Source organism: Macaca fascicularis, chromosome 9 (genome assembly GCF_037993035.2).
Source record: "Macaca fascicularis isolate 582-1 chromosome 9, T2T-MFA8v1.1".
Classification (NCBI taxonomy): domain Eukaryota; kingdom Metazoa; phylum Chordata; class Mammalia; order Primates; family Cercopithecidae; genus Macaca; species Macaca fascicularis.
In genome coordinates, this window is record NC_088383.1 from 106,581,950 (window position 1) to 106,598,911 (window position 16,962).

The following is a 16,962-nucleotide window of genomic DNA, read 5'->3' on the forward strand; positions in this document are numbered from 1 at the left end:
GTGTGCCTGTAGTCCCAGCTACTCAGGAGGCTGAGGTGGGAGGATCCGTTGAGCCCAGGAGGTTGAGGCCACAGTAAGCCATGATTCTGCCACTGTACCCAAGCCTGGGCGACCTAGCAAGACCCTGTCTCAAATAAATAAACAAACAAATAAACAAACTGCAAACCAAAAAGTATCTGAGACAGGTTTCAATTTAGAAGTTTATTTTGCCGGCCGGGCGCGGTGGCTCAAGCCTGTAATCCCAGCACTTTGGGAGGCCGAGACGGGCGGATCACGAGGTCAGGAGAGACCATCCTGGCTAACACGGTGAAACCCCGTCTCTACTAAAAAATACAAAAAACTAGCCGGGCGAGGTGGCGGGCGCCTGTAGTCCCAGCTACTCGGGAGGCTGAGGCAGGAGAATGGTCTAAACCCGGGAGGCGGAGCTTGCAGTGAGCTGAGATCCGGCCACTGCACCCCAGCCTGGGCGACAGAGCAAGACTCTGTCTCAAAAAAAAAAAAAAAGAAGTTTATTTTGCCAATGTTAAGGACATGATCGTGATACAGCCTTAGAAGGTCCTGAGAATGTGTGTCCAAAATAGTTGGGCCACCGCTTGGTTTTATACATTTTAGGGAGACATAAGACATCAATCAATACATGTCAAATGTACATTGGCTTGGTCCCGAAAGGAGGTGGGGGTGGCAGGTTCCAGCATGTAAGTTGATTCAAAGATGTCCTGATGGACAATTGGTTGAAAGAGTTTAAAGACCTGGAACCCGTAGAAGGGAATGTCTGGGTTAAGTTAAGGAATTGTTACTAAGATATGCACACACACACACACACACAGAGAATTGTGGAAATCAAGGTTTTTATTATGCAGAGAAGGCTACAGGTAGCAGGCTCCAGAGAGCATAGATTGTAAATGTTTCTTTGCTTTTTGTTTCGTTTTGAGGCAGGGTCTCCCTCTGTCACCCAGTCGGGAATGCAGTAGCTGGATCATGGCTTACTGCAGTCTTGACCTCCCACGCTCAAGTGATCCTCCCACCTCAACCTCCTAAGTAGCTGAGACTACTGGTTCATTCCACTATGCCTGGCTTATTTTTGTATATTTTGTAGAGATGGTGTTTCCTCATGTTGCCCAGGCTGGTATTGAACTCCTGGGCTCAAGCGATCCTCCCATCTCTGCCCCCCAAAGTGCTGGGATTACAGGCGTGAGCCACCATGCCTGGCCAGTGTTTCTTATCAGATTTAAAAAGGTATCAGACTCTTAGTTAGTTCTCTCCTGGATCAGGAAAAAGACCTGGAAAGGGAAGGGGATTTTCTACAGAATGTAGATTTTTACCACAAAAGACACCTTTGCCTGCTATCATGACAGATGGGGTCTGCTGTCTGTCAATGCTGGTATCATTGCTACAAAGAGTCTGCTGTGTCAACCTTAAGTTCTCTGCTTTAATGTTTTTTGTTTTTTGTTTTTTTTGAGACAGAGTTTTGCTCTTTTTGCCTAGGCTGGAGTGCAATGGCACGATCTTGGCTCACCTCAACCTCCGCCTCCCAGGTTCAAGTGATTCTCCTGCCTCAGCCTCCCAGGTAGCTGGGATTACAGGCATGTGCCACCGCTCTGGCTAATTTTGTATTTTTAGTAGAAACCAGGTTTCTCCATGTTGGTCAGCCAGGTCTTGAACTCCCGACCTCAGGTGATCCACTTGCCTCGGCCTCCCAAAGTGCTGGGATTACAGGCGTGTGCCACCGCGCCCGGCTATCTGCTTTAGTGTTAAATGCTGGTCCTGAATTCCAAAAGGAGGAGAATATAATGAGGCATGTCTGACTCCCACTTCTCATCATGGCCTCAACTAGTTTTTCAGGTTAATTTAGGAATGCCCTTGGCCCAGAAGAGGAGCCCATTCATTTGGTTGGGGGGCTTAGAATTTTATTTCTGGTTCACTAGATAAATAAATAAAATATAGTGCCAAGACTGGAGCAAATCTTCCTAAATACCATGCACATCAATCCGTGTATCCATATGTTTATTTCTTAAACAATGTGAGTACAGCATGATGCTAGGTTCTGTCAGGCTTGAAAAGCCATGATTGCTACTCTTTTTTTTTTTTTTTTTTTTTTGAGACGGAGTCTCGCTCTGTCGCCCAGGCTGGAGTGCAGTGGCCAGATCTTAGCTCACTGCAAGCTCCGCCTCCCGGGTTCACGCCATTCTCCTGCCTCAGCCTCCCCAGTAGCTGGGACTACAGGCGCCCGCCACCACGCCCGGCTAGTTTTTTGTATTTTTTAGTAGAGACGGGGTTTCACCGTTTTAGCCAGGATGGTCTCGGTCTCTCGACCTCGTGATCCGCCCGTCTCGGCCTCCCAAAGTGCTGGGATTACAGGCTTGAGCCACCGCGCCCGGCCTCATGATTGCTACTCTTATGGCATTTATAATTAGTTGAGTGTGGTGACAAGTGTCTGTGGTCCCAGCACTCGGGAGGTTAAGGCAAGATAATTGCTTGAGCCTGGTTAATACAGAGACCCTGTCTCAAAACATAAATAAATAAGTAAATAAATAAATAAATAAATAAATAAATAAAATGTAGTTTCTGGGCCAGGGGAATGACATACTACAAGCAGTATTTTATGAAAATTAGTCTGGCAGTGACACTCAGAGATGACCAGTGAGAGATTAGAAGCAAAGTAACAAACTCAGAAGTTATCGTAATAATGCAACTAACACATCCTGAAAGTTTCATGTGGCATCAGTGGAGATGAAAGAAAGGGGATGAATATGAGACATATTTCATAGGGATATTTAATAAGAATCAACATAGTGTAAACAGCATGGAAACAGTCTGCCTGGATTTGGACCCAGCTCTGCCATTTACCAGCTGAATGACAATGGGCATATTACCTTTACCTCCCTGGGTCTCAGTTTCCAAATCACAGGATATTGTAAAGCTGGTTCCATGAGTTAATCCATGCAATGCATTTAAAACAATGTCTAGGCTGGGCGCGGTGGCTCATGCCTATAATCCCAGCACTTTAGGAGGCCGAGGTGGGTGGATCATGAGGTCAACAGATCGAGACCATCCTGTAATCCTAGGGGATTAGCCGGACGTGGTGGCCCTTGCCTGTAGTCCTAGCTACTCAGGAGGCTGAGGCAGGAGAATCACTTGAACCTGGGAGGCAGAGGTTGCAGTGAGCAGAGATTGTGCCACTGCACTCCAGCCTGGGCGATACAGCTGGCTAATTTTTGTATTTTTAAGAGACGGGGTTTCACCATGTTGGCCAGGCTGGTCTCATGGGATGATTATTTCCATTTTATAGGTTAAGGAACTGAGGCTTAGAGAGGTTATGTAACTTGTCTGAAACAACTGCTCACCGTGGAGACTGAATTCAAACTCAAATGTCTCTGATTTCCAAGCCCATGCTTCCAACCATTACATTTTACACTTTTTTTTTTTTCCTTTGAGATGGAGTCTGGCCCTGTTGCCTAGGCTGGAGTGCAATGGCATGATCTTGGCTCACTGCAACCTCTACCTTCCAGGTTCAAGCGATTCTTTTGCCCCAGCCTCCCGAGTAGCTGGGATTACAGACGCCTGCCCCCATACCCGGCTAATTTTTTGTAGTAGAGATGGGGTTTCACCATGTTAGCCAGGCTAGTTTCGAACTCCTGACCTTGTGATCCACCTGCCTTGGTCTCCCCTAGGATTACAGGCATGAGCCACCATGCCTGGCCGTACATTCTACACTTTTGAAGGTAGTGTTTGTATACCCTTTTTTTTTTTTTGAGACGGATTCTTGTTCTGTCGCCCAGGCTGGAGTGCAGGACTGCGATCTCAGCTCACTACAACCTCCGCCTCCCGGGTTCAAGCGATTCTCCTGCCTCAGCCTCCTGAGTAGCTGGGATCATAGGTGTGTGCCACCATGCCCAGCTAATTATTATTATTATTATTATTGTATTTTTAGTAGAGACAGGGTTTCGCCATGTTGCCCAGGCTGGTCTTGAACTACTGACCTCAGGTGATCCACCCGCCTCAGCCTCCCAGAGTGCTAGGATTACAGGCATGAGCCACCGCGCCTGGCTTGTTTGTATAAATTTTAACTGAAACAGTATTCCATGGATTTATTATTATTATTATTTGAGACTGAGTTTTGCTCTTGTTGCCCAGGCTGGAGTGCAATGGCACAATCTCTGCTCACTGCAACCTCTGCCTCCCGGGTTCAAGAGATTCTCCTGCCTCAGCCTTCCGAGTAGCTGGGATTACAGGCATAAGCCACCAAGCCTGGGTAATTTTTGTATTTTTAGTGGAGACGGGGTTTCACCATGTTGCCCAGGCTAGTCTCATTCTGTTCTAGTTTCCAGGCCCTTGGTAACCCAGTTTAACTCTGCTTCCCCTAGAAACAAGAAGGTTGCTCTATGTTGCCTACCTGACTTAGCTTTCCTCTTTTTCTCAGGTGACTCCTGCTTGGTGGACCATTTGTTTCCTCTCTCCTTTTTTTCCAGCAATCTAATTACTCTTTCTTTAAGACTCAGCTCATAGCACATGACCCACTTAAAGCCTTTGCTTGATCCTTGAGCATTCTGGTTGGAAAAAAAAAAATAAATAAATAAAATAAAGGCTTTGTTAAGGCTGCAGCCTGCCTCAGTTAATTGGTGAACTGTTCCGGAGTTTTGAGCTCATTTTGTTGGCTTTTTTTTTTTTCTCCTACTGCCTCAGAAAGTCACATGCCTTCAGCCTGAGGGCAGGGACTCTATCTTCCTTCCCTTTCTCACGAATAGTAATGTACTGAGCACCTACTGTGTCTAGACACTGAGATTTTACAGTGTGAATAAAAGTGGTGGACTCTTACCTCGTGGTAAGAACTTCTTAGGTTCACCGACCATATTTTTCTTCAATTAACAAATAAGCATTGAGCAGCTGGGCCAGGCACAGTGTAAGATATTAATTGGCTGTGCATTATTTTTTGTACCACAAGTTTGTATCTTCACAGGAACTTGAAGATAATGCGTGAGGCAGTGAGTCAGGAACAAAATGTCTTAACAATTGCCCCCAGGTTTTCCTAGGAACTCCTTAAAAAATTAATTTTTAAAAAATAGATGGAGTCTTGCTATGTTGCCCAGGCTGACCTTGAACTCCTATAAGGTTGAGAAGGAAAGATAGCTTAGAGCAGTCTGAGCTTTGTGTGATGTATGCACAGTTCACTGGCTCAAAGATATGAGTATGGGACTTCAGTCATGCCTTCCACACCCACACTCTGGGGCAATGGTTTCTTTCCTTTCTTTTCTTTCTTCCTCCCCCTCTCCCTTCCCCTCTCCCTTTCTTTTTTTTTCTCTCTCTCTCTCTCTTTCTTTCTTTCTTTCTTTCTTGACAGAGTTTCTCACTGCAACCTCCACCTCCTGGGTTCAAGTGATTCTCCTGCCTCAGCCTCTCGAGTAGCTGAGATTACAGTCATGCGCCACCATGCTGGGCTAATTTTGTATTTTTAGTAGAGACAGGGTTTCTCCATGTTGGTCTTGAACTCCCGACCTCAAGTGATCCGCCTGCCTCAGCCTCCCAAAGTGCTGGGATTACAGGTGTGAGCCACCGTGCTGGCGGGGTTTTTTCTTTTAAAAATTTTTTATTTTTTGGCCGCACTGTGGGTGGTTCACACCTGTAATCCCCCAGCACTCTGGGAGACTGAGGCAGGAGGATCACCTGAGGTCAGGAGTTCAAGACTAGCCTGGGCAACATAGAGATAACCTATCTCTAAAAAAATAATAATAATTTAAAAAGAAATCTTCAGGGGTTCCTAGGAAAACCTGGAGGCAATTGTTAAGACATTTTTATCCTGACTAGATACTTCACCCATTACCTTCAAGTTCCTGTGAACTTGAAGTGTAACATGGCACTGTTACATCTACATTGGAAATATGTTAGGTCAACTGAGATAAGAATTTGGGATACAAAGTACAATGTATAGCCAGTCTATAACTTGTTATTTTAATGTAAATTCTTGGTAAACAAGTTAGGAACTGCGTCTTTTCCTTTAAAAACCTACTTGCAGGCCAAGCGCAGTGGCTCGCACCTGTAATCCCAGCACTTTGGGAGGTCGAAGTGGGCAGATCACCTGATCCCTGTCTTTTTTTTTCTGGAGACAGATCACTCTGTCTCAAAAAAAAAAAAAAAAAAAAAAAACAACAAACCCAAAACAAAACCCAGGAAACAAACAAACAAAAAAACCCTAAAAAAACCCTTTCATCGAGGTAGAGCAGCAGCTTTGTTTCTTTGCTTCACTGCTGTCTCCCTAGCACTTAGAACATATAGTACGTGCTCAATTAATGAATGAGTGCCTGACTGAATGAATGAAGATACATAGATGAGATTCCTCCAATCTCACAACCGGTTCAGAGTAGACACTCAATGAGTGACTGACAGGAAGGTTGCTGTTTTGAAAGCGCCCAAATCCAGTAAGCCAATTGGAAGCTAAGCGCGGCGCTGGGATAGTAGTGGCAGAGGAAGTGTCTGACCCAAGGTTGGGTCCTGGAGCATGCGCAGTCTTCACAGAAGGTGACGGGGAGAAAAATGTGGAGGCAGCGATTGCGTAGGAGCAGGTTCTGATTGGCTACTGTTCGCGCGCGAGGGGCCGCGCCTATTCGTAGCCAAGTAAACAGGGCAGGTTAGGGGCGGGGCCAAGGAAGCGTCGCGATCTGGTTGGCCGGCCGGGGCCTAGGGGATGTCGCGGATTGGTCGCGGCCGCGAGCGCAGTGGTGTGCAGCGCGCCGGGTCCCGGAGCCGGCTGACTGAGGGATGGACGAGACGAGCCCACTAGTGTCCCCCGAGCGGGCCCAACCCCCGGACTACACCTTCCCGTCGGGCTCGGGCGCTCACTTTCCGCAGGTGCCCGGAGGCGCGGTCCGAGTGGCGGCGGCGGCGGCGGGCTCGGGCCCCTCTCCTCCGGGCTCGCCGGGCCACGACCGGGAGCGGCAGCCTCTGCTGGATCGGGCCCGGGGCGCGGCGGCCCAGGGCCAGACCCAAACCGTGGCGGCGCAGGCCCAGGCTCTGGCCGCTCAGGCCGCGGCGGCAGCGCACGCCGCTCAGGCCCACCGCGAGCGGAACGAGTTCCCGGAGGATCCCCGGTTCGAGGCGGTGGTGCGGCAGGCCGAGCTGGCCATCGAGCGCTGCATCTTTCCCGAGCGCATCTACCAGGGCTCCAGCGGAAGCTACTTCGTCAAGGACCCTCAGGGGGTAAGTGCCGGGGTGGGGACCGCTGTCGCGGGCTGGGGACCGGCGGCGCTCCTGGGGAGTTTGAGCCTTCGCACAGCCGGAGGGAGAAGGGAGAAACTTCACAGTACCAGCCCCTGGCAGGATTTAGGGATGCCACTGAGGCCTGGAGCTGGGGACGCTCTGTGGAATGGAGAAATAAATCAGAACCTACTTGGTGGGGGAGGAGTGAGCGGAAAATGAAAAGAGGAAATTGACCAGATACGGGCCGGGGGCCCAGCAGTGTGGTGGGGCAATCCGCCGCTGGACAGAGACTGCTTTCTAGTAGGGTACTTAGCTTCACACTACTGGGACTGCTATTCGGCCGCTGACTTACAGATTTGGGGCTTTAGGCCTGTTCTCTATTTTTGGACCGACCGAACCAGTGTGTCGCTGTTCACGGAGGAGGATGGGTGACCCATCAGGGGATCTGAGAATTCTGTTCCAGCCTTCTGTGTTGTGGGGGATGTCCCTGCCACCGTCCCAGCTCTTATTAACAGACGTTGAAGAAAGAGTGGGCGGACTCACCAGTTTCATCTGCCCTGGTTGTTGCTCACTTCTGGGAAAGGGTTCAGATCCTTTTTGACGGCTCCAAAGTTTAGATAGAACTTGGAGTTTTGGCCGGGCGCGGTGGCTCACGCCTGTAATCCCAGCACTTTGGGAGGCCGAGACGGGCGGATCACGAGGTCAGGAGATCGAGACCATCCTGGCTAACACGGTGAAACCCCGTCTCTACTAAAAAATACAAAAAACTAGCCGGGCGAGGTGGCGGGCGCCTATAGTCCCAGCTACTCGGGAGGCTGAGGCAGGAGAATGGCGTGAACCCGGGAGACGGAGCTTGCAGTGAGCTGAGATCCGGCCACCGCACTCCAGCCTGGGTGACAGAGCGAGACTCCGTCTCAAAAAAAAAAAAAAAAAAAAAAGAACTTGGAGTTTTAGAAACATGGGGCCGTCAGCTACTTTTTCTTTCATTTCTCTCCCAAGGCTATCAATAGCCTGCTTTTCAGCTAAGGCAGAGTGTTTGCTGACCTTTATTTTGTCCCCTGCCTATATATAAAGGGAAATGGTGATAGGATGGGGCATGGAGTGACCAGGGCATCTGAGAAGTGACCTTTATCCTTTTGAGAACTGCAGAATTTAAGAAATATCAAGTCTTCCCTGTTTTCAGGGAAGTTTCAGGGAAATTTTCAGGTGTGCTAGAATGGGTCATTGGAAAGATGTATTGTTATTTAAATTAAGGGTGTCAAAGTTGCCTCAGGTTTTCCCTGACATCTCTGTTATGTGAACTCTTTAGATGGCCAGGGTGCTGTTTCGATAGGAGTCCTTGGTGGCCAGGATGGGCTGTTACTTGTAGCTCTTGGTTCGGTTCATTGAATGATCTAGTTATTCACTCAGAGTTTGAGTTGTCCCTGAATTAATCAAGAATTAGAGAACAAACAGTTTACATAAACTGAGTTGAGGAAAGCTTTGAGAGTAATAAGTCTTTCAAATTTTCTTTTCGTTTTTCTTTTTTTTTTCTTTTTGAGACGGAGTCTTGCTCTGTCTCCAGGCTGGAGTGCAGTGGCACGATCTCGGCTCACTGCAACCTCTGCCTCCAGGGTTCAAGCAATTGTCCTGCTTCAGCCTCCTAAGTGGCTGGGACTACAGGCGTGTGCCACCACGCGCAGCCAATTTTTGTATTTTTAGTAAAGACGAGGTTTCACCATGTTGGCCAGGATGGTCTCGATCTCTTGACCTTGTGATCTGCCCACGTCGGCTTCCCAAAGTGCTGGGATTACAGGTGTGCCACCGCACCCGGCCTCCAAGTTTCTTTTTTTTTTTTTTTTTTGAGACGGAGTCTCGCTCTGTCACCCAGGCTGGAGTGCAGTGGCCGGATCTCAGCTCACTGCAAGCTCCGCCTCCCGGGTTCACGCCATTCTCCTGCCTCAGCCTCCCGAGTAGCTGGGACTACAGGCGCCTGTCACCTCGCCCGGCTAAGTTTTTGTATTTTTAGTAGAGACGGGGTTTCACTGTGTTACCCAGGATGGTCTCGATCTCCTGACCTCGTGATCCGCCCGTCTCGGCCTCCCAAAGTGCTGGGATTACAGGCTTGAGCCACTGCGCCCGGCCCCAAGTTTCTTAAATAAAAGAACTTTCAAGCTCAAATGGGAACCATCATTTCTAGAAGCAAAGAAATGTGAGTGCCAGATGCTTTCTTTCTTTCTTTCTTTCTTTTTCTTTCTTTTTTTTTTTTTTGAGACGGAGTCTTGCTCTGTAGCCCGGGCTGGAGTGCAGTGGCCGGATCTCAGCTCACTGCAAGCTCCGCCTCCCGGGTTTGCGCCGTTCTCCTGCCTCAGCCTCCTGAGTAGCTGGGACTACAGGCGCCCGCCACCTCGCCTGGCTAGTTTTTTTTTTTTTTTTTTTTTGTATTTTTAGTAGAGACGGGGTTTCACCGTGTTAGCCAGGCTGGTCTCGATCTCCTGACCTCGTGATCCGCCCGTCTCGGCCTCCCAAAGTGCTGGGATTACAGGCTTGAGCCACCGCGCCCGGCCTCTTTCTTTCTTTTTCAAGAAAAGGTCTCACTCTGACACCCAGGCTGGAGTGCAGTGGTGCAGTCTCATTGCTCACTGCAGCCTTGGCATCCGGGCTCAAGGTCCTCCCACTCAGCTTCTGAGTAGCTGGGACTACAGGCATGCACCACCACACCCGGCTAAAAATTATTTTTGGTAGAGACAAGAGTCTCACCATGTTGCCCTGCTTGTTCTTAGACTCCTGGCTTCAGGCAACCATCCTCTTGCCTCAGCCTCCCAAAGTGCTGGGATTACAGGTGTGACCCGCCATGCCTGTCCTTTTTTTGTGGGCAGAGGGTATTTTTAGTTTGTTGGCAAATGTAAGAAGGGGCTAAGATTATCTTTGATAGGTACAGGATAAGGAGGAATATTTTTGTTTTTCTTTCATGACACTGTTATAGCTGCATTGGAAGTGGGTGAGGTCAGCTGAGAAGTGAGCTGGTGCTTTAACAGGTGGAAGTAATATGATCTCTTACATCTACCTGGCAGGTAAAGTACTACCATCTCAGTACATAGGCCACAGAGGACATACCATAGGTATGTTACTTGGTGATTTAGGGATTCTGGTCTCTAAAACTTCCTGGCCACTATCCTTTCTTATAGGGGATGTCAAAACACAGATGCCCTGACAAAACTTTTTGATGTACCCATACTGCTTCCAGTGAAGCAAATGTGATTTAGAACAAAGGGCACTTTCTAAATGCTTGCGGTGGGTTAGACTGGCCCACAGACTTACTGTAGTTGGAATTGTCATCTTTGGCTCTCCTCCAAATGTATTTACTTTATTAAACAAATACTTACATAGCATTTACTATATTCCTTTCAGTGCTTTACAAATAATAACTCATTTAATCTTTATAACCACCCTTGAAGGTAGGTACTGTTATTATCCCCACAGGTGATGACACAGACCCATGGTATAACTAATTTTTCCAAGGTCTCACACATAGTAAGTGGTAGAGGCAGGATTGGGCCCAGGCAGGTTGGCTGTGGAGTTCATGTTCTCACCACTATTCTTTGGTCCCTCAGACTCAGTCATCAGAATTTTCAGATTCTGGCCAGGCGCGGTGGCTCACGCCTGTAATCCCAACACTTTGGAAGGCCGAGGCAGGCGCATCACTGGAGGTCAGGAGTCCGAGACCAGCCTGGTCAACATAGTGAAACCCCCATCTCTACTAAAAATACAAAAATTAGCTGAGCACTGTGGCAGGCACTTGTAATCCCATCGACTCGGGAGGCTGAAGCAGGAGAACTACTTGAGCCTGGGAGGTGGAGGTTGCAGTGAGCCGAGATCGCACCACTGCACTCTAGCCCGGGGGACAGAGACTCTGTCTCAAAAACAAAACAAAACAAAACAAAATTTCTTTTTTTTTTTTTTTGAGACGGAGTCTCGCTCTGTCGCCAAGACTGGAGTGCAGTGGCCGGATCTCAGCTCACTGCAAGCTCCGCCTCCCGGGTTCCCGCCATTCTCCTGCCTCAGCCTCCCGAGTAGCTGGGACTACAGGCGCCCGCCACCTCGCCCGGCTAGTTTTTTGTATTTTTTAGTAGAGACGGGGTTTCACCGTGTTAGCCAGGATGGTCTTGATCTCCTGACCTCGTGATCCGCCCGTCTCGGCCTCCCAAAGTGCTGGGATTACAGGCTTGAGCCACCGCGCCCGGCCAACAAAATTTCTAAATTCTCTTCTCACCTACTGTATTGGTTAGTATTGAATTTGGCTATATGTGACAGAGATTTTAAAATAATGATGATTTGAAGAAAGGTTCATTTACGCCTCATGTAAAAGAAGTCTATAGGCTAGCTGCTCAGGCATGCTCAGGCCTGGCATGACATTTCACTTTACTGGGGACATAGGGTTCTTCCTTCCAGCTGATCAGCCATCCTTAGAATGTGGCTTCTACTCCGTGGTCCAAGATGGCCGCTCAAGCTGCAAACATCTTGTCTGCTTTTCAGCCAGTTGGAAGAAGGAAAGGGAAAGGGTTAATATGCCCCCATCCTTTTTTTTTTTTTTTTTTTTTGAGACGGAGTCTCGCTCTGCCGCCCAGGCTGGAGTGCAGTGGCCGGATCTCAGCTCACTGCAAGCTCCGCCTCCCAGGTTCACGCCATTCTCCTGCCTCAGCCTCCGGAGTAGCTGGGACTACAGGCTCCCGCCACCGCGCCCGGCTAGTTTTTTTTTTTTGTATTTTTTAGTAGAGACGGGGTTTCACCGTGTTAGCCAGGATGGTCTCGATCTCCTGACCTCGTGATCCGCCCGTCTTGGCCTCCCAAAGTGCTGGGATTACAGGCTTGAGCCACCGCGCCCGGCCTGCCCCCATCCTTTAAGGCACTTCGTAGAAGTTGTAGGAGACTCTTCTACTTATATCCCATTGTCTAAAACTTAGCTGTAGTAGTGGCTGGAAACTATAGCCGTTTTTTGTTTGTTTGTTTGTTTTTTTGCTCAGGTACAAATCATGGGTCTGTGTCCAGGGAACAAGGGGGAACAGAGATTGGGAGAACCAGCACTTTCTGCGACAGCCACTTTTGGATCTTAGACAGTCGAAAGATTCTTGAAGATAACAGCCCTGGTCCCATTTCTCAATTTTGGATGATTTCTGTCTCAGTGGGGTCCAGGAACAGATGGAAAATGCTAGAAGTTATGGGGGAGAGTACACACATTACTCCTCACTTACCTCCTTGTGCTTCAGGTCTCATGCTCACTCAACTGCAAAAGGATTTTTTGAGCTTTTTCTCTTTTGCGTGGAGTAATACTAGATGTTCACATTGCCAAGAATCATAGGACAGCATGTGATTCACTAGGTTAAGAGGATTAAATGACATATCACACACGAAAGGCCCTGATGTAGTTCCTGGCACTTAGTGGGGGCAGCTCAATCAGAGTGTTTTGGGTTTTGTTTTTAAAAACATTCCTACTAACTGCTGAATTAGGGTTTCTTGGGTACATGGCATCGAATAAGGCTATAAGAGTTGGTAGATGATGCTTAAAATCTCAAGACCTACATGTATGACATACAAACTTGACTGCCTCAACGTTTTAGTAAAATAATTTTATTATATTTTATTTTATATATATATTTGAGACAGTGTCTCACCCTGTCGCCCAGGCTGGAGTGCAGTGGCACAACCTTGGCTCATTGCAGCCTCGGCCTCCCAGTGTTGGGGTTACAGGTGTGAGCCACTGTGCCTGGATGGTTTTATATATTTGGACAAGCCCTTCCCTTCCTTTTGTAAGAATGAACTTGTAAATAAGGCTTCTCTACCTAAATAACTAAATCAAGGACTGCTATTTTCCTCCAATCTATATCATAGAATACAGCCGTTCTTAGAGTGTGGCCCAGGGACCTTGACCTCTGGGAGTTCCTTTTTGGGGGTCCACAGGTCAAAATTATTTTCATCATAATTCTTTTTTTTTTTTTTTTTTGAGACGGAGTCTCGGTCTGTCGCCCAGGCTGGAGTGCAGTGGACGGATCTCAGCTCACTGCAAGCTCCGCCTCCCGGGTTCACGCCATTCTCCTGCCTCAGCCTCCCAAGTAGCTGGGACTACAGGCGCCCGCCGCCTCGCCCGGCTAGTTTTTTGTATTTTTTAGTAGAGACGGGGTTTCACTGGGTTAGCCAGGATGGTCTCGATCTCCTGACCTCGTGATCCGCCCGTCTCGGCCTCCCAAAGTGCTGGGATTACAGGCTTGAGCCACCGCGCCCGGCCTATTTTCATCATAATTCTAAGACTTTATTTGCCTTTTTCATTCTCACTTACTTATGAGTGGAGAGTGGAGATTTCCAGAGACTACATGATGTGTGATGTTGAAACAGATTGAATACTAAGATATGAGAATACAGTTGTCTTCAATTAAGACATTAGAGAGATTTGCAAAAATGTAAAATAGTGCCAGTCTTCTCACTAAAATATCTTTTGAAAATATAATTTTTTAAAATAAAAATATGTCATTTATGTTAACATGCAATGGGTTTATTTGTATTATTATTAATGAATTAGTATTAATAGAATAAATATAATTTTATAATAATACAAATAAAATAAATTTATAGATTAGTATTTATTAAGTATTAAGTATAGTTAAAATGAATACTTAATTATTAAGTATAGTTTGTTCAAAATTGAAGCACTTGTTTTAATTTTGAAGGCAAATATAGCCTTTACTCACATTAACAAATGCTTTTTGGAGTCCTTAATAATTTTTTTTTTTTTTGAGATGGAGTCTCACTCTGTCACTCAGGCTAGAGTGCAGTGGCATGATCTCGACTCACTGCAACCTCTGCCTCCTGGGTTCAAGCAGTTCTCCTGCTTCAGCCTCCTGAGTAGTTGGGATTACAGGCGTGCCCACCAGCATGCCCAGCTAATTTTTGTATTTTTAGCAGAGACAAGATTTCACCATGTTGGCCAGGCTGATCTCAAACTCCTGATCTCAGGTGATCCACCTGCCTTGGCCTCCCAAAGTACTGGGATTACAGGCATAAGCCACCGTACCCAGCCTAATTTTTAAGAGTTTAAAGGGGTCTTGAGACCAAAAAGTTTGAGAACTGTCCACTTTATGTTAACCAAACTTTAAAAGAAGACTTTTATGAAAGGTCATTTCTGTATATTTCACTGTGTGATATGAATGATATGCTTGAACTGTCTTACATTTTAGGTTCCGGGAGAAAGGGCCTCTTTTAGCATAGCATGACGCCCTCCTTCTTGTCACTGCTGGTTAGATATAGGACCCCCCTTGGTTCCAGGTTCCAGTAATTTGTTGTTGTTGTTGTTAGCTTGTTTTGAGAGGGGGTCCAGCTCTGTTGCCCAGGCTGGAGTGCAGTGGCGTGATCTCGGCTCACTGCAACTTCCACCTCCCGGATTCAAGCAATTCTCCCGCCTCAGCCTCCTGAGTAGCTGATACTACAGGCACATGCCACCATGCCTGGCTAATTTTTTCCATTTTTTTTGTAGAGACGGGGTTTCACCATGTTGGCCAGGCTGGTCTTGAACTCCTGATCTCAAATGATCCACCTGTCTTGGCCTCCCAAGTGCTGGGATAATAAGTGTGAGCCACTGCACTGGGCTGAGGTTCCAGTAGTTGGTTGTGGGTTCTGACACCAGCTGGTGCATGGCCTCTTGCTTTCTTGTGTGATTTAGTTTTTATTCCCAACTTCATGAACTGCTACTGTTTAAGCTATCTGTACCTCACCCCTCCTTTGTTAAAGAGGGGAGATTAGTAAATGGGTGTTAAGAAAAGTTGTTTTTATAATATTGGCATCAAACTGACGCTCTCTCCTAGATATAATAAAGGAATTGAAAATCTATTAAAGAAGAGAGTGGATAGTGAGGAAAAATCAGGCAGTAGTTGTTTTCTTTTCCAGCTAAATGCTGGTGGGTGTCTTTCCAATTTGAGTGTTTTAGAGTTTGTTCTCTGTGAGGAGGACAAATGAGGAGAGTATTCTTGATTATTCGGGAGCATAGTTGATTTTATGAAGTGAACATTGGAAATTAGGCCAGAGGCTATTTTACCTCTCTGTCTAGGAAAGCCACCAAATGCCTGCGGAATGCTTGCACATCGTTCTGCACAGGCTAGGTCCTGAGCAAATGCTAAGAGAATTGAATTGAACTGAGGCCTACACTTAGTCTTGAAAGGCACTTGTCTCCCCTTCTGTCTGAATGCCCTTTTGTTCCTCCGTCCTTCATACTCTAACATTCCCTCATTGATCTAGTCCAGGCAGTGTTCTTTAATGAAACCCCTGTACTACTGACGTAACCATAATTACTCATGCTTTCGGAGTCATTGAAATGCTTCTTATTCTCCTTATGGTGGAAGGAAATCGAGATGTTTGAGAGGTCAGTCTTTAAATGAGACTTGACTGCAATCTTGGCCTTCAAATTCTGCTTTCTTTTTTTTGTTGTTTTTTAATTTTTCTTTTTTAGAGATGGGGTCTTGCTCTGTCACCCAGGCTAGAGTGCAGTGGCATGCTCCTAGTTCACTGCAGCCTTGATCTCCTAGGCTTAAGGGATTCTCCCTGCCGAGTAGCTGGGACTACAGGTGCATACCACTACACTTGGCTAATTTTTTTTTTTTTTTTTGAGACGGTATTTCACTCGTTGCCCAGGCTGGAGTGCAATGGCGTGATCTCGGCTCACTGCGACCTCCACCTCCCAGGTTCAAGCGATTCTCCTGACTCAGCCTCCCAAGTAGCTGGGATTACAGGCATGGGCCACCAAGCCCAGCTAATTTTGTATTTTTAGTAGAGATGGAGTTTCTTCACGTTGGTCAGGCTGGTCTTGAACTTCTGACCTCAGGTGATCCGCCCGCTTTGGCCTCCCAACCAACTCCAGGCATGATTCCTGGCTAATTTTTAAAAATCGGTGACAGAGTCTTGTGTTGCCCAAGCTGGTCTCAAACTCCAGGCCTCAGGCAATCCTGCCTCATCCTCTGAAAGTGCTGGGCTTATAGGCATGAGCCACCATGCTCAACCTTTTCTTTCTTTAAGTAGAAGTATTTACCAGTTGGCCTCAGCCCTGGTATTTTTCAGCCTCCAGTAGGAGTGTCTTGGTCTCCCTTTCATTGGGGACCAGCTTCCTGAACTCCGTAATGTGCCTCAGTTGAACTGACTGTTGGGTTCTGGGACATGCTTCAAGTTGCCTTTTGGTTTCCCTGTCTAGGTTCTGGAGGGTTACAGTGAACTCATCAGTCATTTTCTGAGTTGTGAGCCTGTTGCTACTGCTGCTTTGTTATTCAGAGGCTGGGGTTCCAGGGGAACAGAGACAGAGAAGACTGCTGAGGCCTTTAGCTAACTGCTTTGGATAAGAAAGTAATTCTGAAGATTTGTGATGTGAATATATGCATTTTGCATTTGCCAGTAAACAAGTTAGTTTGTCTTTAAGAATAAATCGATTCTGTTTGGAGGGAGAAGGAGGAGTTCTGTATTTTTCTTGTCCTCTCAAATCCTTGGAAGGCATTTTTAAAGGAGCTGGCTTCAAGATTGACCGGTTATTGTTAGCAACATGGACCTAGCCAATTCCTAATATGAGTACTGAGTTGGTGAAAGCGGATGGGTGCATATTGTCTGCTGTGACCTGCCATTCAGGAAGTGACACCCACAGGAAAATGTCTTATGACCCAGACTAGCTTGAGTAGGCTGTGGGGTGGAGGGGACAAGGAGAGTCTTATGATATGAGGATGAATCACTTGGATAGCATGTTTGCTTTTTTTTTTTTTTTTTTTT

The 16,962-nt window shown here is 47.0% G+C and overlaps 1 protein-coding gene across 1 annotated transcript in view; it reads left to right on the top strand.

Moving 5' to 3' along the window:
• The first annotated feature begins 6,734 nt into the window (after window positions 1-6,734).
• The window catches only part of PI4K2A (phosphatidylinositol 4-kinase type 2 alpha), a 38,721-nt gene continuing 28,493 nt past the window's right edge, over window positions 6,735-16,962 (top strand). Inside the window, exon 1 of the mRNA XM_005566123.3 lies at window positions 6,735-7,191. Within this exon, the coding sequence (XP_005566180.1) occupies window positions 6,754-7,191 (438 nt within the window). The 5' untranslated portion in view covers window positions 6,735-6,753. The remainder of the gene's footprint in view (window positions 7,192-16,962) is intronic.